The 27,620-nt window shown below is 38.9% G+C and overlaps 1 protein-coding gene across 1 annotated transcript; it reads right to left on the reverse strand.

Moving 5' to 3' along the window:
• Positions 1-25,212, reverse strand: LOC135535922 (lipopolysaccharide-induced tumor necrosis factor-alpha factor homolog). Its single transcript, XM_064962323.1, has 6 exons — positions 25,169-25,212; positions 23,719-23,935; positions 23,453-23,554; positions 22,927-23,113; positions 22,554-22,655; positions 1-504 (listed from the first exon to the last, which is right to left on the reverse strand). The coding sequence occupies exons 2-6, from the start codon at positions 23,855-23,857 to the stop codon at positions 498-500; spliced, it is 537 nt and encodes a 178-aa protein (XP_064818395.1). The 5' UTR covers positions 23,858-23,935; positions 25,169-25,212; the 3' UTR covers positions 1-497.
• Positions 25,213-27,620: the final 2,408 nt, after the last annotated feature.

The following is a 27,620-nucleotide window of genomic DNA, read 5'->3' on the forward strand; positions in this document are numbered from 1 at the left end:
TATCAAATAGAATATATTTAATACCATATGAAATATAACATACAATATAATTCATACACTATTTACTAAATAAATAATGTACCGTGTGCAATATGATAAATGATATAGTTAATATATTGAATACAGTGACATTTAATACAGTGTAAATTAATGTTGTAATCGGGCTTCAACCCAACAGCCATGTTCTCATTCCCTCCTCTGAACCCTAACCTCTGAACCCTAACCTCTGCTACCCTAACCTCTGCTACCCTAACCTCTGTAACCTCTCTATCCCCTAACCCAGTCTACAGTCCAGTGGTTTAAAGCCATGAGAGGACACTCTGACTAGGGCTTCTGATGTCACCAGTCCTTCTCTTCTTGTGGTGATGATGTCATGTCCAGTAGTGAGGATGTCATGTCCTGTAGTGATGATGTCACATCCTGTATTGATGATATCACGCCATGTAGTGATGATGTCACGTCCTGTAGTGAGGATGTCATGGCATGTGGTGATGATGTCACATCCTGTAGCGTTGAGAAAACAATGAAAACAAGCATGCATCCCAGAAAAGTGCTGAAAATAGACAATGTTAACATATGTTGCTTAAGAAACAAGTCAATAACTTGCTAGGAACAGATGACATTCATATTCTGATCATCTCTGAAACTCACTTAGATAATATCTTTGATGATACAGTGGTGGCAATACATGGTTATCACATCTACCGAAAAGACAGAAATGCCAAAGGTGGAGGTGTTTCTGTTTATATTCAGAACCACTTTACTGTAAAGATTAGAGAGGATTTAATGTTAAATAGTGTTGAAGTAATATGGCTACAGGTTCATTAGCCTCACCTAAAGCCCATTCTGGTGGGACGCTGCTATAGACCACCAAGTGTTAACAGTCAGTATCTGGATAACGTGTGTGAAATGCTTGATAATGTATGTGATATCAAAAGAGAGGTATATTTTCTGGGTGATTTAAATATTGACTGGCTTTCATCAAGCTGCCCAGTCAAGAAAAAGCTGTGCCTGCAACCTGGTTCAGGTTATCAGTCAACCTACCAGGGTAGTTACAAACAGCACAGGAATTAAATCATCAACATGTATTGATCACATCTTAAACCTAATGCTGCAGAAATGTGCTTGAAAGCAGTATCCAAATCCATGGGATGTAGTGATCACAATATAGTAGCCATGTCTAGGAAAACCAAAGTTCCAAAGGCTGGGCCTAATATAGTGTATAAGAGGACAGGCTGGGCCTAATATAGTGTATAAGATTTCAGACTGGGCCTAATATAGTGTATAAGAGGTCAGGCTGGGCCTAATATAGTGTATAAGAGGACAGGCTGGGCCTAATATAGTGTATAAGAGGTCAGACTGGGCCTAATATAGTGTATAAGAGGTCAGGGTGGGCCTAATATAGTGTATAAGAGGTCAGGCTGGGCCTAATATAGTGTATTAGAGGTCAGGCTGGGCCTAATATAGTGTATAAGAGGTCAGGCTGGGCCTAATATAGTGTATAAGAGGTCAGGCTGGGCCTAATATAGTGTATAAGAGGTCAGGTTGGGCCTAATATAGTGTATAAGAGGTCAGGCTGGGCCTAATATAGTGTATAAGAGGACAGGCTGGGCCTAATATAGTGTATAAGAGGACAGGCTGGGCCTAATATAGTGTATAAGAGGTCAGGCTGGGCCTAATATAGTGTATAAGAGGTCAGGCTGGGCCTAATATAGTGTATAAGAGGACAAGCTGGGCCTTATATAGTGTATAAGAGGTCAGGCTGGGCCTAATATAGTGAATAAGAGGTCAGGCTGGGCCTAATATAGTGTATAAGAGGTCATACAATACGTTTTGTAGTGATTCCTATACTGTGGACGTAAGGAATATTTGTTGGTCCGTGGTGTGTAATGAGGAGCAAACAGACACAGCACTTGACACATTTATCCCATTTCTAATAAACCCATTAAGTCACTGTAAACACGGGTAAATCCCTGAGGTTTGATAAGGAATTGTAAAATGGTGTGGTTGAGAGGATTGATAAGGAATTGTAAAATGGTGTGGTTGAGAGGATGGATAAGGAATTGTAAAATGGTGTGGTTGAGAGGATTGATAAGGAATTGTAAAATGGTGTGGTTGAGAGGATTGATAAGGAATTGTAAAATGGTGTGGTTGAGAGGATTGATAAGGAATTGTAAAATGGTGTGGTTGAGAGGATGGATAAGGAATTGTAAAATGGTGTGGTTGAGAGGATTGATAAGGAATTGTAAAATGGTGTGGTTGAGAGGATGGATAAGGAATTGTAAAATGGTGTGGTTGAGAGGATTGATAAGGAATTGTAAAATGGTGTGGTTGAGAGGATTGATAAGGAATTGTAAAATGGTGTGGTTGAGAGGATTGATGAGGAATTGTAAAATGGTGTGGTTGAGAGGATTGATAAGGAATTGTAAAATGGTGTGGTTGAGAGGATTGATAAGGAATTGTATAATGGTGTGGTTGAGAGGATTGATGAGGAATTGTAAAATGGTGTGGTTGAGAGGATTGATAAGGAATTGTAATATGGTGTGGTTGAGAGGATTGATAAGGAATTGTAAAATGGTGTGGTTGAGAGGATTGATAAGGAATTGTAAAATGGTGTGGTTGAGAGGATTGATAAGGAATTGTAAAATGGTGTGGTTGAGAGGATTGAAAAGGAATTGTAAAATGGTGTGGTTGAGAGGATGGATAAGGAATTGTAAAATGGTGTGGTTGAGAGGATTGATAAGGAATTCTAAAATGGTGTGGTTGAGAGGATGGATAAGGAATTGTAAAATGGTGTGGTTGAGAGGATTGATAAGGAATTGTAAAATGGTGTGGTTGAGAGGATTGATAAGGAATTGTATCATGGTGTGGTTGAGAGGGTTGATAAGGAATTGTAAAATGGTGTGGTTGAGAGGATTGATGAGGAATTGTAAAATGGTGTGGTTGAGAGGATTGATAAGGAATTGTAAAATGGTGTGGTTGAGAGGATTGATAAGGAATTGTAAAATGGTGTGGTTGAGAGGATTGATAAGGAATTGTAAAATGGTGTGGTTGAGAGGATTGATAAGGAATTGTAAAATGGTGTGGTTGAGAGGATTGATAAGGAATTGTAAAATGGTGTGGTTGAGAGGATTGATAAGGAATTCTATAATGGTGTGGTTGAGAGGATTGATGAGGAATTGTAAAATGGTGTGGTTGAGAGGATTGATAAGGAATTGTAAAATGGTGTGGTTGAGAGGATGGATAAGGAATTGTAAAATGGTGTGGTTGAGAGGATTGATAAGGAATTGTAAAATGGTGTGGTTGAGAGGATGGATAAGGAATTGTAAAATGGTGTGGTTGAGAGGATTGATAAGGAATTGTAAAATGGTGTGGTTGAGAGGATTGATAAGGAATTGTATCATGGTGTGGTTGAGAGGGTTGATAAGGAATTGTAAAATGGTGTGGTTGAGAGGATTGATGAGGAATTGTAAAATGGTGTGGTTGAGAGGATTGATAAGGAATTGTAAAATGGTGTGGTTGAGAGGATTGATAAGGAATTGTAAAATGGTGTGGTTGAGAGGATTGATAAGGAATTGTAAAATGGTGTGGTTGAGAGGATTGATAAGGAATTGTAAAATGGTGTGGTTGAGAGGATTGATAAGGAATTGTAAAATGGTGTGGTTGAGAGGATTGATAAGGAATTGTAAAATGGTGTGGTTGAGAGGATTGATAAGGAATTGTAAAATGGTGTGGTTGAGAGGATTGATAAGGAATTGTAAAATGGTGTGGTTGAGAGGATTGATAAGGAATTGTAAAATGGTGTGGTTGAGAGGATTGATAAGGAATTGTAAAATGGTGTGGTTGAGAGGATTGATAAGGAATTGTAAAATGGTGTGGTTGAGAGGATTGATAAGGAATTCTATAATGGTGTGGTTGAGAGGATTGATGAGGAATTGTAAAATGGTGTGGTTGAGAGGATTGATAAGGAATTGTAAAATGGTGTGGTTGAGAGGATTGATAAGGAATTGTAAAATGGTGTGGTTGAGAGGATTGATAAGGAATTGTAAAATGGTGTGGTTGAGAGGATTGATAAGGAATTGTAAAATGGTGTGGTTGAGAGGATTGAAAAGGAATTGTAAAATGGTGTGGTTGAGAGGATTGATAAGGAATTGTAAAATGGTGTGGTTGAGAGGATGGATAAGGAATTGTAAAATGGTGTGGTTGAGAGGATTGATAAGGAATTGTAAAATGGTGTGGTTGAGAGGATTGATAAGGAATTGTAAAATGGTGTGGTTGAGAGGATGGATAAGGAATTGTAAAATGGTGTGGTTGAGAGGATTGATAAGGAATTGTAAAATGGTGTGGTTGAGAGGATTGATAAGGAATTGTAAAATGGTGTGGTTGAGAGGATTGATAAGGAATTGTATCATGGTGTGGTTGAGAGGGTTGATAAGGAATTGTAAAATGGTGTGGTTGAGAGGATTGATGAGGAATTGTAAAATGGTGTGGTTGAGAGGATTGATAAGGAATTGTAAAATGGTGTGGTTGAGAGGATTGATAAGGAATTGTAAAATGTTGTGGTTGAGAGGATTGATGAGGAATTGTAAAATGGTGTGGTTGAGAGGATTGATAAGGAATTGTAAAATGGTGTGGTTGAGAGGATTGATAAGGAATTGTAAAATGGTGTGGTTGAGAGGATTGATAAGGAATTGTAAAATGGTGTGGTTGAGAGGATTGATAAGGAATTGTAAAATGGTGTGGTTGAGAGGATTGAAAAGGAATTGTAAAATGGTGTGGTTGAGAGGATTGATAAGGAATTGTAAAATGGTGTGGTTGAGAGGATGGATAAGGAATTGTAAAATGGTGTGGTTGAGAGGATTGATAAGGAATTGTAAAATGGTGTGGTTGAGAGGATTGATAAGGAATTGTAAAATGGTGTGGTTGAGAGGATGGATAAGGAATTGTAAAATGGTGTGGTTGAGAGGATTGATAAGGAATTGTAAAATGGTGTGGTTGAGAGGATTGATAAGGAATTGTAAAATGGTGTGGTTGAGAGGATGGATAAGGAATTGTATCATGGTGTGGTTGAGAGGGTTGATAAGGAATTGTAAAATGGTGTGGTTGAGAGGATTGATGAGGAATTGTAAAATGGTGTGGTTGAGAGGATTGATAAGGAATTGTAAAATGGTGTGGTTGAGAGGATTGATAAGGAATTGTAAAATGGTGTGGTTGAGAGGATTGATAAGGAATTGTAAAATGGTGTGGTTGAGAGGATTGATAAGGAATTGTAAAATGGTGTGGTTGAGAGGATTGATAGGAATTGTAAAATGGTGTGGTTGAGAGGATGATAAGGAATTGTAAAATGGTGTGGTTGAGAGGATTGATAAGGAATTGTAAAACGGTGTGGTTGAGAGGATTGATAAGGAATTGTAAAATGGTGTGGTTGAGAGGATTGATAAGGAATTGTAAAATGGTGTGGTTGAGAGTATTGATAAGGAATTGTAAAATGGTGTGGTTGAGAGGATTGATAAGGAATTGTAAAATGGTGTGGTTGAGAGGATTGATAAGGAATTGTAAAACGGTGTGGTTGAGAGGATGGATAAGGAATTCTATAATGGTGTGGTTGAGAGGATTGATAACGAATTGTAAAATGGTGTGGTTGAGAGGATTGATAAGGAATTGTAAAATGGTGTGGTTGAGAGGATTGATAAGGAATTGTAAAATGGTGTGGTTGAGAGGATTGAAAAGGAATTGTAAAATGGTGTGGTTGAGAGGATTGATAAGGAATTGTAAAATGGTGTGGTTGAGAGGATTGAAAAGGAATTGTAAAATGGTGTGGTTGAGAGGATTGATAAGGAATTGTAAAATGGTGTGGTTGAGAGGATTGATAAGGAATTGTAAAATGGTGTGGTTGAGAGGATTGAAAAGGAATTGTAAAATGGTGTGGTTGAGAGGATTGATAAGGAATTGTAAAATGGTGTGGTTGAGAGGATTGATAAGGAATTGTAAAATGGTGTGGTTGAGAGGATTGATGAGGAATTGTAAAATGGTGTGGTTGAGAGGATTGATAAGGAATTGTAAAATGGTGTGGTTGAGAGGATTGATAAGGAATTGTAAAATGGTGTGGTTGAGAGGATTGATAAGGAATTGTAAAATGGTGTGGTTGAGAGGATGATAAGGAATTGTAAAATGGTGTGGTTGAGAGGATTGATAAGGAATTGTAAAACGGTGTGGTTGAGAGGATTGATAAGGAATTGTAAAATGGTGTGGTTGAGAGGATTGATAAGGAATTGTAAAATGGTGTGGTTGAGAGTATTGATAAGGAATTGTAAAATGGTGTGGTTGAGAGGATTGATAAGGAATTGTAAAATGGTGTGGTTGAGAGGATTGATAAGGAATTGTAAAACGGTGTGGTTGAGAGGATGGATAAGGAATTCTATAATGGTGTGGTTGAGAGGATTGATAACGAATTGTAAAATGGTGTGGTTGAGAGGATTGATAAGGAATTGTAAAATGGTGTGGTTGAGAGGATTGATAAGGAATTGTAAAATGGTGTGGTTGAGAGGATTGAAAAGGAATTGTAAAATGGTGTGGTTGAGAGGATTGATAAGGAATTGTAAAATGGTGTGGTTGAGAGGATTGAAAAGGAATTGTAAAATGGTGTGGTTGAGAGGATTGATAAGGAATTGTAAAATGGTGTGGTTGAGAGGATTGATAAGGAATTGTAAAATGGTGTGGTTGAGAGGATTGAAAAGGAATTGTAAAATGGTGTGGTTGAGAGGATTGATAAGGAATTGTAAAATGGTGTGGTTGAGAGGATTGATAAGGAATTGTAAAATGGTGTGGTTGAGAGGATTGATGAGGAATTGTAAAATGGTGTGGTTGAGAGGATTGATAAGGAATTGTAAAATGGTGTGGTTGAGAGGATTGATAAGGAATTGTAAAATGTTGTGGTTGAGAGGATTGATAAGGAATTGTAAAATGGTGTGGTTGAGAGGATTGATAAGGAATTGTAAAATGGTGTGGTTGAGAGGATTGATAAGGAATTGTAAAATGGTGTGGTTGAGAGGATTGATAAGGAATTGTAAAATGGTGTGGTTGAGAGGATGGATAAGGAATTGTAAAACGGTGTGGTTGAGAGGATGGATAAGGAATTCTATAATGGTGTGGTTGAGAGGATTGATAAGGAATTGTAAAATGGTGTGGTTGAGAGGATTGATAAGGAATTGTAAAATGGTGTGGTTGAGAGGATTGATAAGGAATTGTAAAATGGTGTGGTTGAGAGGATTGATAAGGAATTGTAAAATGTTGTGGTTGAGAGGATTGATAAGGAATTGTAAAATGGTGTGGTTGAGAGGATTGATAAGGAATTGTAAAATGGTGTGGTTGAGAGTATTGATAAGGAATTGTAAAATGGTGTGGTTGAGAGGATTGATAAGGAATTGTAAAATGGTGTGGTTGAGAGGATTGATAAGGAATTGTAAAACGGTGTGGTTGAGAGGATGGATAAGGAATTCTATAATGGTGTGGTTGAGAGGATTGATAACGAATTGTAAAATGGTGTGGTTGAGAGGATTGATAAGGAATTGTAAAATGGTGTGGTTGAGAGGATTGATAAGGAATTGTAAAATGGTGTGGTTGAGAGGATTGATAAGGAATTGTAAAATGGTGTGGTTGAGAGGATTGATAAGGAATTGTAAAATGGTGTGGTTGAGAGGATTGATAAGGAATTGTAAAATGGTGTGGTTGAGAGGATTGATAAGGAATTGTAAAATGGTGTGGTTGAGAGGATTGATAAGGAATTGTAAAATGGTGTGGTTGAGAGGATTGATAAGGAATTGTAAAATGGTGTGGTTGAGAGGATTGATAAGGAATTGTAAAATGGTGTGGTTGAGAGGATTGATAAGGAATTGTAAAATGGTGTGGTTGAGAGGATTGATAAGGAATTGTAAAATGGTGTGGTTGAGAGGATTGATAAGGAATTGTAAAATGGTGTGGTTGAGAGGATTGATAAGGAATTGTAAAATGGTGTGGTTGAGAGGATTGATAAGGAATTGTAAAATGGTGTGGTTGAGAGGATTGATGAGGAATTGTAAAATGGTGTGGTTGAGAGGATTGATAAGGAATTGTAAAATGGTGTGGTTGAGAGGATGGATAAGGAATTGTAAAATGGTGTGGTTGAGAGGATTGATAAGGAATTGTAAAATGGTGTGGTTGAGAGGATGGATAAGGAATTGTAAAATGGTGTGGTTGAGAGGATTGATAAGGAATTGTAAAATGGTGTGGTTGAGAGGATTGATAAGGAATTGTAAAATGGTGTGGTTGAGAGGATGGATAAGGAATTGTAAAATGGTGTGGTTGAGAGGATTGATAAGGAATTGTAAAATGGTGTGGTTGAGAGGATTGATAAGGAATTGTAAAATGGTGTGGTTGAGAGGATTGATAAGGAATTGTATCATGGTGTGGTTGAGAGGGTTGATAAGGAATTGTAAAATGGTGTGGTTGAGAGGATTGATGAGGAATTGTAAAATGGTGTGGTTGAGAGGATTGATAAGGAATTGTAAAATGGTGTGGTTGAGAGGATTGATAAGGAATTGTAAAATGGTGTGGTTGAGAGGATTGATAAGGAATTGTAAAATGGTGTGGTTGAGAGGATTGATAAGGAATTGTAAAATGGTGTGGTTGAGAGGATTGATAAGGAATTGTAAAATGGTGTGGTTGAGAGGATTGATAAGGAATTGTAAAATGGTGTTGTTGAGAGGATTGATAAGGAATTGTAAAATGGTGTGGTTGAGAGGATGGATAAGGAATTGTAAAATGGTGTGGTTGAGAGGATTGATAAGGAATTGTAAAATGGTGTGGTTGAGAGGATTGATAAGGAATTGTAAAATGGTGTGGTTGAGAGGATTGATAAGGAATTGTATCATGGTGTGGTTGAGAGGGTTGATAAGGAATTGTAAAATGGTGTGGTTGAGAGGATTGATGAGGAATTGTAAAATGGTGTGGTTGAGAGGATTGGTAAGGAATTGTAAAATGGTGTGGTTGAGAGGATTGATAAGGAATTGTAAAATGTTGTGGTTGAGAGGATTGATAAGGAATTGTAGAATGGTGTGGTTGAGAGGATTGATAAGGAATTGTAAAATGGTGTGGTTGAGAGGATGGATAAGGAATTGTAAAATGGTGTAGTTGAGAGGATTGATAAGGAATTGTAAAATGGTGTGGTTGAGAGGATTGATAAGGAATTGTAAAACGGTGTGGTTGAGAGGATGGATAAGGAATTCTATAATGGTGTGGTTGAGAGGATTGATAACGAATTGTAAAAAAATGTGGTTGAGAGGATTGATAAGGAATTGTAAAATGGTGTGGTTGAGAGGATTGATAAGGAATTGTAAAATGGTGTGGTTGAGAGGATTGATAAGGAATTGTAAAATGGTGTGGTTGAGAGGATTGATAAGGAATTGTAAAATGGTGTGGTTGAGAGGATTGATAAGGAATTGTAAAATGGTGTGGTTGAGAGGATTGATAAGGAATTGTAAAATGGTGTGGTTGAGAGGATTGATAAGGAATTGTAAAATGGTGTGGTTGAGAGGATTGATAAGGAATTGTAAAATGGTGTGGTTGAGAGGATTGATAAGGAATTGTAAAATGGTGTGGTTGAGAGGATTGATAAGGAATTCTATAATGGTGTGGTTGAGAGGATTGATGAGGAATTGTAAAATGGTGTGGTTGAGAGGATTGATAAGGAATTGTAAAATGGTGTGGTTGAGAGGATGTATAAGGAATTGTAAAATGGTGTGGTTGAGAGGATTGATAAGGAATTGTAAAATGGTGTGGTTGAGAGGATGGATAAGGAATTGTAAAATGGTGTGGTTGAGAGGATTGATAAGGAATTGTAAAATGGTGTGGTTGAGAGGATTGATAAGGAATTGTAAAATGGTGTGGTTGAGAGGATTGATAAGGAATTGTAAAATGGTGTGGTTGAGAGGATTGAAAAGGAATTGTACAATGGTGTGGTTGAGAGGATTGATAAGGAATTGTATCATGGTGTGGTTGAGAGGGTTGATAAGGAATTGTAAAATGGTGTGGTTGAGAGGTTTGATGAGGAATTGTAAAATGGTGTGGTTGAGAGGATTGATAAGGAATTGTAAAATGGTGTGGTTGAGAGGATTGATAAGGAATTGTAAAATGGTGTGGTTGAGAGGATTGATAAGGAATTGTAAAATGGTGTGATTGAGAGGATGGATAAGGAATTGTAAAATGGTGTGGTTGAGAGGATTGATAAGGAATTGTAAAATGGTGTGGTTGAGAGGATTGATAAGGAATTGTAAAATGGTGTGGTTGAGAGGATTGATAAGGAATTGTAAAATGGTGTGGTTGAGAGGATTGATAAGGAATTGTAAAATGGTGTGGTTGAGAGGATTGATAAGGAATTGTAAAATGGTGTGGTTGAGAGGATGGATAAGGAATTGTAAAATGGTGTGGTTGAAAGGATTGATAAGGAATTGTAAAATGGTGTGGTTGAGAGGATTGATAAGGAATTGTAAAATGGTGTGGTTGAGAGGATTGATAAGGAATTGTATCATGGTGTGGTTGAGAGGGTTGATAAGGAATTGTAAAATGGTGTGGTTGAGAGGATTGATGAGGAATTGTAAAATGGTGTGGTTGAGAGGATTGATAAGGAATTGTAAAATGGTGTGGTTGAGAGGATTGAAAAGGAATTGTACAATGGTGTGGTTGAGAGGATTGATAAGGAATTGTAAAATGGTGTGGTTGAGAGGATGGATAAGGAATTGTAAAATGGTGTGGTTGAGAGGATTGATAAGGAATTGTAAAATGGTGTGGTTGAGAGGATTGATAAGGAATTGTAAAATGGTGTGGTTGAGAGGATTGATAAGGAATTGTAAAATGGTGTGGTTGAGAGGATTGATAAGGAATTGTAAAATGGTGTGGTTGAGAGGATTGATAAGGAATTGTAAAACGGTGTGGTTGAGAGGATGGATAAGGAATTCTATAATGGTGTGGTTGAGAGGATTGATAACGAATTGTAAAATGGTGTGGTTGAGAGGATTGATAAGGAATTGTAAAATGGTGTGGTTGAGAGGATTGATAAGGAATTGTAAAATGGTGTGGTTGAGAGGATTGATAAGGAATTGTAAAATGTTGTGGTTGAGAGGATTGATAAGGAATTGTAAAATGGTGTGGTTGAGAGGATTGATAAGGAATTGTAAAATGGTGTGGTTGAGAGGATTGATAAGGAATTGTAAAATGGTGTGGTTGAGAGGATTGATAAGGAATTGTAAAATGGTGTGGTTGAGAGGATTGATAAGGAATTGTAAAATGGTGTGGTTGAGAGGATGGATAAGGAATTCTATAATGGTGTGGTTGAGAGGATTGATAACGAATTGTAAAATGGTGTGGTTGAGAGGATTGATAAGGAATTGTAAAATGGTGTGGTTGAGAGGATTGATAAGGAATTGTAAAATGGTGTGGTTGAGAGGATTGATAAGGAATTGTAAAATGGTGTGGTTGAGAGGATTGATAAGGAATTGTAAAATGGTGTGGTTGAGAGGATTGATAAGGAATTGTAAAATGGTGTGGTTGAGAGGATTGATAAGGAATTGTAAAATGGTGTGGTTGAGAGGATTGATAAGGAATTGTAAAATGGTGTGGTTGAGAGGATTGATAAGGAATTGTAAAATGGTGTGGTTGAGAGGATTGATAAGGAATTCTATAATGGTTTGGTTGAGAGGATTGATGAGGAATTGTAAAATGGTGTGGTTGAGAGGATTGATAAGGAATTGTAAAATGGTGTGGTTGAGAGGATTGATAAGGAATTGTAAAATGGTGTGGTTGAGAGGTTTGATAAGGAATTGTAAAACGGTGTGGTTGAGAGGATTGATAAGGAATTGTAAAATGGTGTGGTTGAGAGGATTGATAAGGAATTGTAAAATGGTGTGGTTGAGAGGATTGATAAGGATTTGTAAAATGGTGTGGTTGAGAGGATTGATAAGGATTTGTAAAATGGTGTGGTTGAGAGGATTGATAAGGAATTGTAAAATGGTGTGGTTGAGAGGATTGATAAGGAATTGTAAAATGGTGTGGTTGAGAGGATTGATAAGGAATTGTAAAATGGTGTGGTTGAGAGGATTGATAAGGAATTGTAAAATGGTGTGGTTGAGAGGATTGATAAGGAATTGTAAAATGGTGTGGTTGAGAGGATTGATAAGGAATTCTATAATGGTGTGGTTGAGAGGATTGATGAGGAATTGTAAAATGGTGTGGTTGAGAGGATTGATAAGGAATTGTAAAATGGTGTGGTTGAGAGGATTGATAAGGAATTGTAAAATGGTGTGGTTGAGAGGATTGATAAGGAATTGTAAAATGGTGTGGTTGAGAGGATTGATAAGGAATTGTAAAATGGTGTGGTTGAGAGGATTGATAAGGAATTGTAAAATGGTGTGGTTGAGAGGATTGATAAGGAATTGTAAAATGGTGTGGTTGAGAGGATTGAAAAGGAATTGTAAAATGGTGTGGTTGAGAGGATGGATAAGGAATTGTAAAATGGTGTGGTTGAGAGGATTGATAAGGAATTGTAAAATGGTGTGGTTGAGAGGATGGATAAGGAATTGTAAAATGGTGTGGTTGAGAGGATTGATAAGGAATTGTAAAATGGTGTGGTTGAGAGGATTGATAAGGAATTGTAAAATGGTGTGGTTGAGAGGATGGATAAGGAATTGTAAAATGGTGTGGTTGAGAGGATTGATAAGGAATTGTAAAATGGTGTGGTTGAGAGGATTGATAAGGAATTGTAAAATGGTGTGGTTGAGAGGATTGATAAGGAATTGTATCATGGTGTGGTTGAGAGGGTTGATAAGGAATTGTAAAATGGTGTGGTTGAGAGGATTGATAAGGAATTGTATCATGGTGTGGTTGAGAGGGTTGATAAGGAATTGTAAAATGGTGTGGTTGAGAGGATTGATGAGGAATTGTAAAATGGTGTGGTTGAGAGGATTGGTAAGGAATTGTAAAATGGTGTGGTTGAGAGGATTGATAAGGAATTGTAAAATGTTGTGGTTGAGAGGATTGATAAGGAATTGTAGAATGGTGTGGTTGAGAGGATTGATAAGGAATTGTAAAATGGTGTGGTTGAGAGGATGGATAAGGAATTGTAAAATGGTGTAGTTGAGAGGATTGATAAGGAATTGTAAAATGGTGTGGTTGAGAGGATTGATAAGGAATTGTAAAACGGTGTGGTTGAGAGGATGGATAAGGAATTCTATAATGGTGTGGTTGAGAGGATTGATAACGAATTGTAAAAAAATGTGGTTGAGAGGATTGATAAGGAATTGTAAAATGGTGTGGTTGAGAGGATTGATAAGGAATTGTAAAATGGTGTGGTTGAGAGGATTGATAAGGAATTGTAAAATGGTGTGGTTGAGAGGATTGATAAGGAATTGTAAAATGGTGTGGTTGAGAGGATTGATAAGGAATTGTAAAATGGTGTGGTTGAGAGGATTGATAAGGAATTGTAAAATGGTGTGGTTGAGAGGATTGATAAGGAATTGTAAAATGGTGTGGTTGAGAGGATTGATAAGGAATTGTAAAATGGTGTGGTTGAGAGGATTGATAAGGAATTGTAAAATGGTGTGGTTGAGAGGATTGATAAGGAATTGTAAAATGGTGTGGTTGAGAGGATTGATAAGGAATTGTAAAATGGTGTGGTTGAGAGGATTGATAAGGAATTGTAAAATGGTGTGGTTGAGAGGATTGATAAGGAATTGTAAAATGGTGTGGTTGAGAGGATTGATAAGGAATTGTAAAATGGTGTGGTTGAGAGGATTGATAAGGAATTCTATAATGGTGTGGTTGAGAGGATTGATGAGGAATTGTAAAATGGTGTGGTTGAGAGGATTGATAAGGAATTGTAAAATGGTGTGGTTGAGAGGATGTATAAGGAATTGTAAAATGGTGTGGTTGAGAGGATTGATAAGGAATTGTAAAATGGTGTGGTTGAGAGGATGGATAAGGAATTGTAAAATGGTGTGGTTGAGAGGATTGATAAGGAATTGTAAAATGGTGTGGTTGAGAGGATTGATAAGGAATTGTAAAATGGTGTGGTTGAGAGGATTGATAAGGAATTGTAAAATGGTGTGGTTGAGAGGATTGAAAAGGAATTGTACAATGGTGTGGTTGAGAGGATTGATAAGGAATTGTATCATGGTGTGGTTGAGAGGGTTGATAAGGAATTGTAAAATGGTGTGGTTGAGAGGATTGATGAGGAATTGTAAAATGGTGTGGTTGAGAGGATTGATAAGGAATTGTAAAATGGTGTGGTTGAGAGGATTGATAAGGAATTGTAAAATGGTGTGATTGAGAGGATGGATAAGGAATTGTAAAATGGTGTGGTTGAGAGGATTGATAAGGAATTGTAAAATGGTGTGGTTGAGAGGATTGATAAGGAATTGTAAAATGGTGTGGTTGAGAGGATGGATAAGGAATTGTAAAATGGTGTGGTTGAGAGGATTGATAAGGAATTGTAAAATGGTGTGGTTGAGAGGATTGATAAGGAATTGTAAAATGGTGTGGTTGAGAGGATTGATAAGGAATTGTAAAATGGTGTGGTTGAGAGGATGGATAAGGAATTGTAAAATGGTGTGGTTGAGAGGATTGATAAGGAATTGTAAAATGGTGTGGTTGAGAGGATTGATAAGGAATTGTAAAATGGTGTGGTTGAGAGGATTGATAAGGAATTGTATCATGGTGTGGTTGAGAGGGTTGATAAGGAATTGTAAAATGGTGTGGTTGAGAGGATTGATGAGGAATTGTAAAATGGTGTGGTTGAGAGGATTGATAAGGAATTGTAAAATGGTGTGGTTGAGAGGATTGATAAGGAATTGTAAAATGGTGTGGTTGAGAGGATGGATAAGGAATTGTAAAATGGTGTGGTTGAGAGGATTGATAAGGAATTGTAAAATGGTGTGGTTGAGAGGATTGATAAGGAATTGTAAAATGGTGTGGTTGAGAGGATTGATAAGGAATTGTAAAATGGTGTGGTTGAGAGGATTGAAAAGGAATTGTAAAATGGTGTGGTTGAGAGGATGGATAAGGAATTGTAAAATGGTGTGGTTGAGAGGATTGATAAGGAATTGTAAAATGGTGTGGTTGAGAGGATTGATAAGGAATTGTAAAATGGTGTGGTTGAGAGGATTGATAAGGAATTGTAAAATGGTGTGGTTGAGAGGATGGATAAGGAATTGTAAAATGGTGTGGTTGAGAGGATTGATAAGGAATTGTAAAATGGTGTGGTTGAGAGGATTGATAAGGAATTGTAAAATGGTGTGGTTGAGAGGATTGATAAGGAATTGTATCATGGTGTGGTTGAGAGGGTTGATAAGGAATTGTAAAATGGTGTGGTTGAGAGGATTGATGAGGAATTGTAAAATGGTGTGGTTGAGAGGATTGATAAGGAATTGTAAAATGGTGTGGTTGAGAGGATTGAAAAGGAATTGTACAATGGTGTGGTTGAGAGGATTGATAAGGAATTGTAAAATGGTGTGGTTGAGAGGATGGATAAGGAATTGTAAAATGGTGTGGTTGAGAGGATTGATAAGGAATTGTAAAATGGTGTGGTTGAGAGGATTGATAAGGAATTGTAAAATGGTGTGGTTGAGAGGATTGATAAGGAATTGTAAAATGGTGTGGTTGAGAGGATTGATAAGGAATTGTAAAATGGTGTGGTTGAGAGGATTGATAAGGAATTGTAAAACGGTGTGGTTGAGAGGATGGATAAGGAATTCTATAATGGTGTGGTTGAGAGGATTGATAACGAATTGTAAAATGGTGTGGTTGAGAGGATTGATAAGGAATTGTAAAATGGTGTGGTTGAGAGGATTGATAAGGAATTGTAAAATGGTGTGGTTGAGAGGATTGATAAGGAATTGTAAAATGTTGTGGTTGAGAGGATTGATAAGGAATTGTAAAATGGTGTGGTTGAGAGGATTGATAAGGAATTGTAAAATGGTGTGGTTGAGAGGATTGATAAGGAATTGTAAAATGGTGTGGTTGAGAGGATTGATAAGGAATTGTAAAATGGTGTGGTTGAGAGGATTGATAAGGAATTGTAAAACGGTGTGGTTGAGAGGATGGATAAGGAATTCTATAATGGTGTGGTTGAGAGGATTGATAACGAATTGTAAAATGGTGTGGTTGAGAGGATTGATAAGGAATTGTAAAATGGTGTGGTTGAGAGGATTGATAAGGAATTGTAAAATGGTGTGGTTGAGAGGATTGATAAGGAATTGTAAAATGGTGTGGTTGAGAGGATTGATAAGGAATTGTAAAATGGTGTGGTTGAGAGGATTGATAAGGAATTGTAAAATGGTGTGGTTGAGAGGATTGATAAGGAATTGTAAAATGGTGTGGTTGAGAGGATTGATAAGGAATTGTAAAATGGTGTGGTTGAGAGGATTGATAAGGAATTGTAAAATGGTGTGGTTGAGAGGATTGATAAGGAATTCTATAATGGTGTGGTTGAGAGGATTGATGAGGAATTGTAAAATGGTGTGGTTGAGAGGATTGATAAGGAATTGTAAAATGGTGTGGTTGAGAGGATTGATAAGGAATTGTAAAATGGTGTGGTTGAGAGGTTTGATAAGGAATTGTAAAACGGTGTGGTTGAGAGGATTGATAAGGAATTGTAAAATGGTGTGGTTGAGAGGATTGATAAGGAATTGTAAAATGGTGTGGTTGAGAGGATTGATAAGGATTTGTAAAATGGTGTGGTTGAGAGGATTGATAAGGATTTGTAAAATGGTGTGGTTGAGAGGATTGATAAGGAATTGTAAAATGGTGTGGTTGAGAGGATTGATAAGGAATTGTAAAATGGTGTGGTTGAGAGGATGGATAAGGAATTGTAAAATGGTGTGGTTGAGAGGATTGATAAGGAATTGTAAAATGGTGTGGTTGAGAGGATTGATAAGGAATTGTAAAATGGTGTGGTTGAGAGGATGGATAAGGAATTGTAAAATGGTGTGGTTGAGAGGATTGATAAGGAATTGTAAAATGGTGTGGTTGAGAGGATTGATAAGGAATTGTAAAATGGTGTGGTTGAGAGGATTGATAAGGAATTGTAAAATGGTGTGGTTGAGAGGATGGATAAGGAATTGTAAAATGGTGTGGTTGAGAGGATTGATAAGGAATTGTAAAATGGTGTGGTTGAGAGGATTGATAAGGAATTGTAAAATGGTGTGGTTGAGAGGATTGATAAGGAATTGTATCATGGTGTGGTTGAGAGGGTTGATAAGGAATTGTAAAATGGTGTGGTTGAGAGGATTGATGAGGAATTGTAAAATGGTGTGGTTGAGAGGATTGATAAGGAATTGTAAAATGGTGTGGTTGAGAGGATTGAAAAGGAATTGTACAATGGTGTGGTTGAGAGGATTGATAAGGAATTGTAAAATGGTGTGGTTGAGAGGATGGATAAGGAATTGTAAAATGGTGTGGTTGAGAGGATTGATAAGGAATTGTAAAATGGTGTGGTTGAGAGGATTGATAAGGAATTGTAAAATGGTGTGGTTGAGAGGATTGATAAGGAATTGTAAAATGGTGTGGTTGAGAGGATTGATAAGGAATTGTAAAATGGTGTGGTTGAGAGGATTGATAAGGAATTGTAAAACGGTGTGGTTGAGAGGATGGATAAGGAATTCTATAATGGTGTGGTTGAGAGGATTGATAACGAATTGTAAAATGGTGTGGTTGAGAGGATTGATAAGGAATTGTAAAATGGTGTGGTTGAGAGGATTGATAAGGAATTGTAAAATGGTGTGGTTGAGAGGATTGATAAGGAATTGTAAAATGTTGTGGTTGAGAGGATTGATAAGGAATTGTAAAATGGTGTGGTTGAGAGGATTGATAAGGAATTGTAAAATGGTGTGGTTGAGAGGATTGATAAGGAATTGTAAAATGGTGTGGTTGAGAGGATTGATAAGGAATTGTAAAATGGTGTGGTTGAGAGGATTGATAAGGAATTGTAAAACGGTGTGGTTGAGAGGATGGATAAGGAATTCTATAATGGTGTGGTTGAGAGGATTGATAACGAATTGTAAAATGGTGTGGTTGAGAGGATTGATAAGGAATTGTAAAATGGTGTGGTTGAGAGGATTGATAAGGAATTGTAAAATGGTGTGGTTGAGAGGATTGATAAGGAATTGTAAAATGGTGTGGTTGAGAGGATTGATAAGGAATTGTAAAATGGTGTGGTTGAGAGGATTGATAAGGAATTGTAAAATGGTGTGGTTGAGAGGATTGATAAGGAATTGTAAAATGGTGTGGTTGAGAGGATTGATAAGGAATTGTAAAATGGTGTGGTTGAGAGGATTGATAAGGAATTGTAAAATGGTGTGGTTGAGAGGATTGATAAGGAATTCTATAATGGTGTGGTTGAGAGGATTGATGAGGAATTGTAAAATGGTGTGGTTGAGAGGATTGATAAGGAATTGTAAAATGGTGTGGTTGAGAGGATTGATAAGGAATTGTAAAATGGTGTGGTTGAGAGGTTTGATAAGGAATTGTAAAACGGTGTGGTTGAGAGGATTGATAAGGAATTGTAAAATGGTGTGGTTGAGAGGATTGATAAGGAATTGTAAAATGGTGTGGTTGAGAGGATTGATAAGGATTTGTAAAATGGTGTGGTTGAGAGGATTGATAAGGATTTGTAAAATGGTGTGGTTGAGAGGATTGATAAGGAATTGTAAAATGGTGTGGTTGAGAGGATTGATAAGGAATTGTAAAATGGTGTGGTTGAGAGGATTGATAAGGAATTGTAAAATGGTGTGGTTGAGAGGATTGATAAGGAATTGTAAAATGGTGTGGTTGAGAGGATTGATAAGGAATTGTAAAATGGTGTGGTTGAGAGGATTGATAAGGAATTCTATAATGGTGTGGTTGAGAGGATTGATGAGGAATTGTAAAATGGTGTGGTTGAGAGGATTGATAAGGAATTGTAAAATGGTGTGGTTGAGAGGATTGATAAGGAATTGTAAAATGGTGTGGTTGAGAGGATTGATAAGGAATTGTAAAATGGTGTGGTTGAGAGGATTGATAAGGAATTGTAAAATGGTGTGGTTGAGAGGATTGATAAGGAATTGTAAAATGGTGTGGTTGAGAGGATTGATAAGGAATTGTAAAATGGTGTGGTTGAGAGGATTGAAAAGGAATTGTAAAATGGTGTGGTTGAGAGGATGGATAAGGAATTGTAAAATGGTGTGGTTGAGAGGATTGATAAGGAATTGTAAAATGGTGTGGTTGAGAGGATGGATAAGGAATTGTAAAATGGTGTGGTTGAGAGGATTGATAAGGAATTGTAAAATGGTGTGGTTGAGAGGATTGATAAGGAATTGTAAAATGGTGTGGTTGAGAGGATGGATAAGGAATTGTAAAATGGTGTGGTTGAGAGGATTGATAAGGAATTGTAAAATGGTGTGGTTGAGAGGATTGATAAGGAATTGTAAAATGGTGTGGTTGAGAGGATTGATAAGGAATTGTATCATGGTGTGGTTGAGAGGGTTGATAAGGAATTGTAAAATGGTGTGGTTGAGAGGATTGATGAGGAATTGTAAAATGGTGTGGTTGAGAGGATTGATAAGGAATTGTAAAATGGTGTGGTTGAGAGGATTGATAAGGAATTGTAAAATGTTGTGGTTGAGAGGATTGATAAGGAATTGTAAAATGGTGTGGTTGAGAGGATTGATAAGGAATTGTAAAATGGTGTGGTTGAGAGGATGGATAAGGAATTGTAAAATGGTGTGGTTGAGAGGATTGATAAGGAATTGTAAAATGGTGTGGTTGAGAGGATTGATAAGGAATTGTAAAATGGTGTGGTTGAGAGGATTGATAAGGAATTGTAAAATGGTGTGGTTGAGAGGTTTGATAAGGAATTGTAAAATGGTGTGGTTGAGAGGATTGATAAGGAATTGAAAAATGGTGTGGTTGAGAGGATTGATAAGGAATTGTAAAATGGTGTGGTTGAGAGGATTGATAAGGAATTGAAAAATGGTGTGGTTGAGAGGGATGAGGCAAAAGGAATGGTCAGTAAGTCTGGCTGCACAACTGATTGGCAAATGTACTGCAAATTGAGAAATTATTGTTGTCTATCAACAATGAAAAGCCACTGGGGTCTGACAATCTAGATGGAAAATTACTGAGGATAATAGTGGACGATATTGCCACTCCTATCTGCCACATCTTCAATCCAAGCCTACGAGAGAGTCTGTTCCCTCAGGCCTGGAGGGAAGCTACAGTCATTCTGCTACCTAAGAATAGTAAAGCCCTCTTTACTGGCTCAAATAGCCGACCAATCAGCCTGTTACCAACCCTAACATGCTGACCAATCAGCCTGTTACCAACCCTAACATGCTGACCAATCAGCCTGGTACCAACCCTTAGTAAACTTCTGGAAAAAATGGTGTTTGACCAGATACAATGCTATTTTACAGTAAACAAATGAAGTCTTCCAGCACGCTTATAGGGAAGGACTTTCAACAAGCACACCACTTACACAAATGATGATTGGCTGAGAGAAATTGATAGTCAAAATATTGTGGTAGATGTTTCATTAGACTTCAGTGCAGCATTTGATATTATCGATCATAGTCTGCTGATGGAAAAACGTAAGTGTTGTGGCTTTACACCCCCTGTATTGTGGATAAAGAGTTACCTGTCTAAAAGAACACAGAGGGTGTTCTTTAACTTCTTGACGCTTTTTCAGTCGGAGAGGGAACGGCAATGGCTGCCCAAACTCTGCAAACAAAATGCGGCTGGGACCCGGCCATACAATGACGCGATGTTATCGTTCTCGCTCATTTTTCAAAATAAAAGCCTGAAACTATGTCTCACGACTGTTGACACCTTGAGGAAGCGATAGGAAAAGGAATCTGGTTGATATCCCTTTAAATGGAGCGAAGGCAGGCTATGGAACATGGAGTTTTCAAAATAGAAGCCACTTCCTTGTTTGATTTTCCTCAGGGTTTTGCAATAACAGTTTTGTTATACTCACAGACAATATTTTGACAGTTTTGGAAACTTTAGAGAGTTTTCTATCCTAATCTGTCAATTAAATGCATATTCTAGCATCTGGTCTTGAGAAATAGGCGGTTTACTTTGGGAACATTATTTTTCCAAAAATAAAAATAGTGCCCCCTAGTTTCAAGAGGTTAACAGCACTATCAACAAGGCAGGCCCTAGCTTTGTCACACCTGGACTACTGTTCAGTCGTGTGGTCAGGTGCCACAAAGAGGGACTTTTGAATTGGCTCAGAACAGGGCAGCACGGCTGGCCCGTGGACGTACTCAGAGAACTAACATTAATATTGTGGGGGCTGGTTCAAAGTGGAGGTGGACTTCATCACTACTTGTATTTGTGAGAGGTATTAACATACTGAATGTGCCACTGTCTAAACTACTGGCACACAGCTTAGACACCCATGCATACCCCACAAGACATGCCACCAGAGGTCTCTTCACAGTCCCCAAGTCCAGAACAGACTATGGGAGGCACACAGTACTACATAGAGCCATGACTACATGGAACTCTATTCCACATCAGGTAACAATAGAATCAGATAAAAAAACAGATAAAAATACCCCTTATGGACTGTGACAAACAGTGTATCTACAACACAAACATAGGCACAGACACATACATACAGACACAAGATGACATATGCACTATACACACACGTACACATGGAATTTGTGTTGTAGATACAGTACGTGGTAGTGGAGAAGGGGCCTGAGGGCACATACCTAGTGTGTATTGAAATCTGAATAATATTGTCACTTTTTAAACATTTTCTGACTGATTTAATTTAGCTGGACCCCAGGAAGAGTATCTGCTGCCTTGGCAGGAACTAATGGGGATCCATAATAAACCCCAGGAAGAGTATCTGCTGCCTTGGCAGGAACTAATGGGGATCCATAATAAACCCCAGGAAGAGTAGCTGCTGCCTTGGCAGGAACTAATGGGGATCCATAATAAACCCCAGGAAGAGTATCTGCTGCCTTGGCAGGAACTAATGGGGATCCATAATAAACCCCAGGAAGAGTAGCTGCTGCCTTGACAGGAACTAATGGGGACCCATAATAAACCCCAGGAAGAGTAGCTGCTGCCTTGGCAGGAACTAATGGGGATCCATAATAAACCCCAGGAAGAATAGCTGCTGCCTTGGCAGGAACTAATGGGGATCCATAATAAACCCCAGGAAGAGTAGCTGCTGCCTTGGCAGGAACTAATGGGGATCCATAATAAACCCCAGGAAGAGTATCTGCTGCCTTGGCAGGAACTAATAGGGATCCATAATAAACCCCAGGAAGAGTAGCTGCTGCCTTGACAGGAACTAATGGGGATCCATAATAAACCCCAGGAAGAGTAGCTGCTGCCTTGGCAGGAACTAATGGGGATCCATAATAAACCCCAGGAAGAGTAGCTGCTGCCTTGACAGGAACTAATGGGGATCCATAATAAATACAAATAATGTCATGTAGTGATGATGTCACATCTTGTAGTGATGATGTCACCTGGTGTGTATGTGGAGGTGGGCGTGGCAGAGCGGGCAGGAGTGATGAGCGTCCTGGAACCCTGCGACCAGGAACGGGATCAGACAGCACCCGCAGACGAACCTGTACACGCACACACGCACACACACACACACACACACACACACACACACACACACACACACACACACACACACACACACACACACACACACACACACACACACACACACACACACACACACACACACACACACACACACACACACACACACACACATTTGCTATTACGGTTATTGCTCAGGAGGCATCAGAGGGCCGATATCAATGTTGTAGTGAGCATTAACCAGGCCGCACATGGCCCATGCAGCCATGCCAGGTGTGTGTCTGTTACCCCAGGAGTGTCAGCAGGCCACACATGGCCCACGCAGCCACGCCAGGCCTGTTGGTGACGACCGTCGTGACGCGCTGATGACAGTTAGAACACCGTGTCATACAGGGGGCGTCGCCCATCGGACCCACAGCCTCTGATTGGATGATCACCACCGTCGGGGAATGCTGCTGCACTGTCTCCATGTTGACTGACAGAGAGAGAGTTGTGATCAGAACCATGTCTATAGAACCATGTCTATAGAGAGTTGTGATCAGAACCATGTCTATAGTGAGTTCTGATCAGAACCATGTCTATAGAGAGTTGTGATCAGAACCATGTCTATAGAACCATGTCTATAGAGAGTTGTGATCAGAACCATGTCTATAGAGAGTTGTGATCAGAACCATGTCTATAGAACCGTGTCTATAGAGAGTTATGATCAGAACCATGTCTATAGAGAGTTATGATCAGAACCATGTCTATAGAGAGTTCTGATCAGAGCCAATTATATTTCACCACTTTCTAAATGGTTCTGATAGGTAGTTACTTTGTGTTGATTGGTAGAGGAAGAAGCCAGTCTGCTCCTGACTGGGTAGTGACTGCCTGGTGGGCGGAGTCAGGACAGGAAACTGGTCCGTCTGCATGGTGACTACAGAGACAACCAATCAGAGAGGAGAACACAAACACACGCATGCAAATGCACACACACACACACACACACACACACACACACACACACACACACACACACACACACACACACACACACACACACACACACACACACGCACACACACACACACACACACCTACCTGCTTCTCCGTAGGTGGGTGGGGGTGTGGTTGGTGTTGGGTGGTGGGGAGGAAGGGAGGGGATGGTTACTATGGCGGTCGTGGGAGCGGGGGGATAGTGGGGGGCCTCGGACTGAGCGTTGTACGACGGGGGGTCCATCAGGAAGACAACAGGAAGTAGGTGCCACTGACAGGAAGCAGCTGGACCACGCTCCAATCAGAATCAGTCTCACAAGAACTAGAGTTAGATGGAGAAGCATTAGACAAGGGGTCCTAGTACAGATGCAACTGTCTGTCTGTCTGTCTGTCTGTCTGTCTGTCTGTCTGAACTAGAGTTAGATGGAGAAGCATTAGACAAGGGGTCCTAGTACAGATGCAACTGTCTGTCTGTCTGTCTGTCTGTCTGTCTGTCTGTCTGTCTGTCTGTCTGTCTGTCTGTCTGTCTCTCTGTCTGACTGTCTGTCTGTCTGTCTGTCTGTCTGTCTGTCTGTCTCTCTGTCTGACTGTCTGTCTGTGTCTGCCTGTGTCTGTCTGTCTGTCTGTCTGTCTCTCTGTCTGACTGTCTGTCTGTGTCTGCCTCTGTCTGTCTGTCTGTCTGTCTGTCTGTCTGTCTGTCTGTCTGTCTGTCTGTCTGTCTGTCTGTCTGTCTGTCTGTCTGTCTGACTGTCTGTCTGTGTCTGCCTGTGTCTGTCTGTCTGTCTGTCTGTCTGTGTCTGTCTGTCTGTCTGTCTGTCTGTCTGTCTGTCTGTCTGTCTGTCTGTCTGTCTGTCTGTCTGTGTCTGTCTGTGTCTGTCTGTCTGTCTGTCTGTCTGTCTGTCTGTCTGTCTGTCTGTCTGTCTGTGTCTGTCTGTCTGTCTGTCTGTCTGTCTGTCTGTCTGTCTGTGTCTGTCTGTGTCTGTCTGTGTCTGTGTCTGTCTGTGTCTGTCTGTCTGTCTGTCTGTCTGTCTGTCTGTCTGTCTGTCTGTCTGTCTGTCTGTCTGTCTGTCTGTCTGTCTGTCTGTTACATTAGTCAACTTGTTAGAGAGTAGAAACAGTGCCAAACCTGTTATAGAGGGTAGTAGTAGTAGTAGTAACAGAGTCTTGCCTGTTATAGAGGGTAGTAGTAGTAACAGAGTCTAACTTGTTATAGAGGGTAGTAGTAGTAGTAGTAACAGAGTCTAACCTGTTATAGAGGGTAGTAGTAGTAGTAGTAACAGAGTCTAACCTGTTATAGAGGGTAGTAGTAGTAGTAACAGAGTCTAACCTGTTATAGAGGGTAGTAGTAGTAACAGAGTCTAACCTGTTATAGAGGGTAGTAGTAGTAGTAGTAACAGAGTCTAACCTGTTATAGAGGGTAGTAGTAGTAACAGAGTCTTACCTGATATAGAGGGTAGTAGTAGTAGTAGTAACAGAGTCTAACCTGTTATAGAGGGTAGTAGTAGTAACAGAGTCTTACCTGTTATAGAGGGTAGCAGTAGTAACAGAGTCTAACCTGTTATAGAGGGTAGTAGTAGCAGTAGTAACAGAGTCTAACCTGTTATAGAGGGTAGTAGTAGTAGTAACAGAGTCTAACCTGTTATAGAGGGTAGTAGTAACAGAGTCTAACCTGTTAACAGAGTCTAACCTGTTATAGAGGGTAGTAGTAGTAGTAACAGAGTCTAACCTGTTATAGAGGGTAGTAGTAGTAGTAGTAGTAGTAGTAACAGAGTCTAACCTGTTATAGAGGGTAGTAGTAGTAGTAGTAACAGAGTCAGAGTCTAACCTGTTATAGAGGGTAGTAGTAGTAACAGAGTCTAACCTGTAATAGAGGGTAGTAGTAGTAGTAGTAACAGAGTCTTACCTGATATAGAGGGTAGTAGTAGTAGTAGTAACAGAGTCTAACCTGTTATAGAGGGTAGTAGTAGTAGTAGTAACAGAGTCTAACCTGTTATAGAGGGTAGTAGTAGTAGTAGTAACAGAGTCTAACCTGTTATAGAGGGTAGTAGTAGTAGTAGTAACAGAGTCTTACCTGATATAGAGGGTAGTAGTAGTAGTAGTAACAGAGTCTAACCTGTTATAGAGGGTAGTAGTAGTAGTAGTAACAGAGTCTAACCTGTTATAGAGGGTAGTAGTAGTAACAGAGTCTAACCTGTTATAGAGGGTAGTAGTAGTAGTAGTAACAGAGTCTAACCTGTTATAGAGGTTAGTAGTAGTAGTAGTAACAGAGTCTAACCTGTTATAGAGGGTAGTAGTAGTAGTAACAGAGTCTAACCTGTTATAGAGGGTAGTAGTAGTAGTAACAGAGTCTAACCTGTTATAGAGGGTAGTAGTAGTAGTAGTAACAGAGTCTAACCTGTTATAGAGGGTAGTAGTAGTAGTAGTAACAGAGTCTAACCTGTTATAGAGGGTAGTAGTAGTAGTAGTAACAGTGTCTAACCTGTTATAGAGGGTAGTAGTAGTAGTAGTAACAGAGTCTAACCTGTTATAGAGGGTAGTAGTAGTAGTAGTAGTAACAGAGTCTAACCTGTTATAGAGGGTAGTAGTAGTAGTAACAGAGTCTAACCTGTTATAGAGGGTAGTAGTAGTAACAGAGTCTAACCTGTTATAGATGGTAGTAGTAGTAACAGAGTCTAACCTGTTATAGAGGGTAGTAGTAGTAACAGAGTCTAACCTGTTATAGAGGGTAGTAGTAGTAGTAACAGAGTCTAACCTGTTATAGAGGGTAGTAGTAGTAGTAGTAACAGAGTCTAACCTGTTATAGAGTGTAGTAGTAGTAGTAGTAACAGAGTCTAACCTGTTATAGAGGGTAGTAGTAGTAGTAGTAACAGAGTCTTGCCTGTTATAGAGGGTAGTAGTAGTAGTAGTAACAGAGTCTAACCTGTTATAGAGGGTAGTAGTAGTAGTAGTAACAGAGTCTAACCTGTTATAGAGGGTAGTAGTAGTAGTAACAGAGTCTAACCTGTTATAGAGGGTAGTAGTAGTAGTAGTAACAGAGTCTAACCTGTTATAGAGGGTAGTAGTAGTAGTAACAGAGTCTAACCTGTTATAGAGGGTAGTAGTAGTAACAGAGTCTAACCTGTTATAGAGGGTAGTAGTAGTAGTAACAGAGTCTAACCTGTTATAGAGGGTAGTAGTAGTAGTAGTAACAGAGTCTCACCTGTTATAGAGGGTAGTAGTAGTAACAGAGTCTTACCTGTTATAGAGGGTAGTAGTAGTAGTAGTAACAGAGTCTTGCCTGTTATAGAGGGTAGTAGTAGTAGTAGTAACAGAGTCTAACCTGTTATAGAGGGTAGTAGTAGTAGTAGTAACAGTGTCTAACCTGTTATAGAGGGTAGTAGTAGTAGTAGTAACAGAGTCTAACCTGTTATAGAGGGTAGTAGTAGTAGTAGTAACAGAGTCTAACCTGTTATAGAGGGTAGTAGTAGTAGTAGTAACAGAGTCTTACCTGTTATAGAGGGTAGTAGTAGTAACAGAGTCTAACCTGTTATAGAGGGTAGTAGTAGTAACAGAGTCTAACCTGTTATAGAGGGTAGTAGTAGTAACAGAGTCTAACCTGTTATAGAGGGTAGTAGTAGCAGTAGTAACAGAGTCTAACCTGTTATAGAGGGTAGTAGTAGTAGTAACAGAGTCTAACCTGTTATAGAGGGTAGTAGTAGTAGTAGTAACAGAGTCTAACCTGTTATAGAGGGTAGTAGTAGTAGTAGCAGTAACAGTGTCTTACCTGTTATAGAGGGTAGTAGTAGTAGTAGTAACAGAGTCTAACCTGTTATAGAGGGTAGTAGTAGTAACAGAGTCTTACCTGTTATAGAGGGTAGTAGTAGTAACAGAGTCTAACCAGTTATAGAGGGTAGTAGTAGTAGTAGTAACATAGTCTAACCTGTTATAGAGGGTAGTAGTAGTAACAGAGTCTAACCTGTTATAGAGGGTAGTAGTAGTAGTAGTAACAGAGTCTAACCTGTTATAGA

This window comes from Oncorhynchus masou, unplaced genomic scaffold, assembly GCF_036934945.1.
Source record: "Oncorhynchus masou masou isolate Uvic2021 unplaced genomic scaffold, UVic_Omas_1.1 unplaced_scaffold_532, whole genome shotgun sequence".
NCBI lineage: Eukaryota > Metazoa > Chordata > Actinopteri > Salmoniformes > Salmonidae > Oncorhynchus > Oncorhynchus masou.

What these genes read in the sequence shown, in the direction of transcription:
- LOC135535922 (XM_064962323.1), bottom strand. Translation starts at nt 23,857, where the DNA reads ATGGACCCCCCGTCGTACAACGCTCAGTCCGAGGCCCCCCACTATCCC. An exon ending in ACCCACCTACGGAGAAGCAG is followed by an intron (nt 23,555 to 23,718) that starts GTAGGTGTGTGT and finishes TTGTCTCTGTAG; the next exon opens with TCACCATGCAGACGGACCAG. An exon ending in GGCCTGCTGACACTCCTGGG is followed by an intron (nt 22,656 to 22,926) that starts GTAACAGACACA and finishes GTGCGTGTACAG; the next exon opens with GTTCGTCTGCGGGTGCTGTC.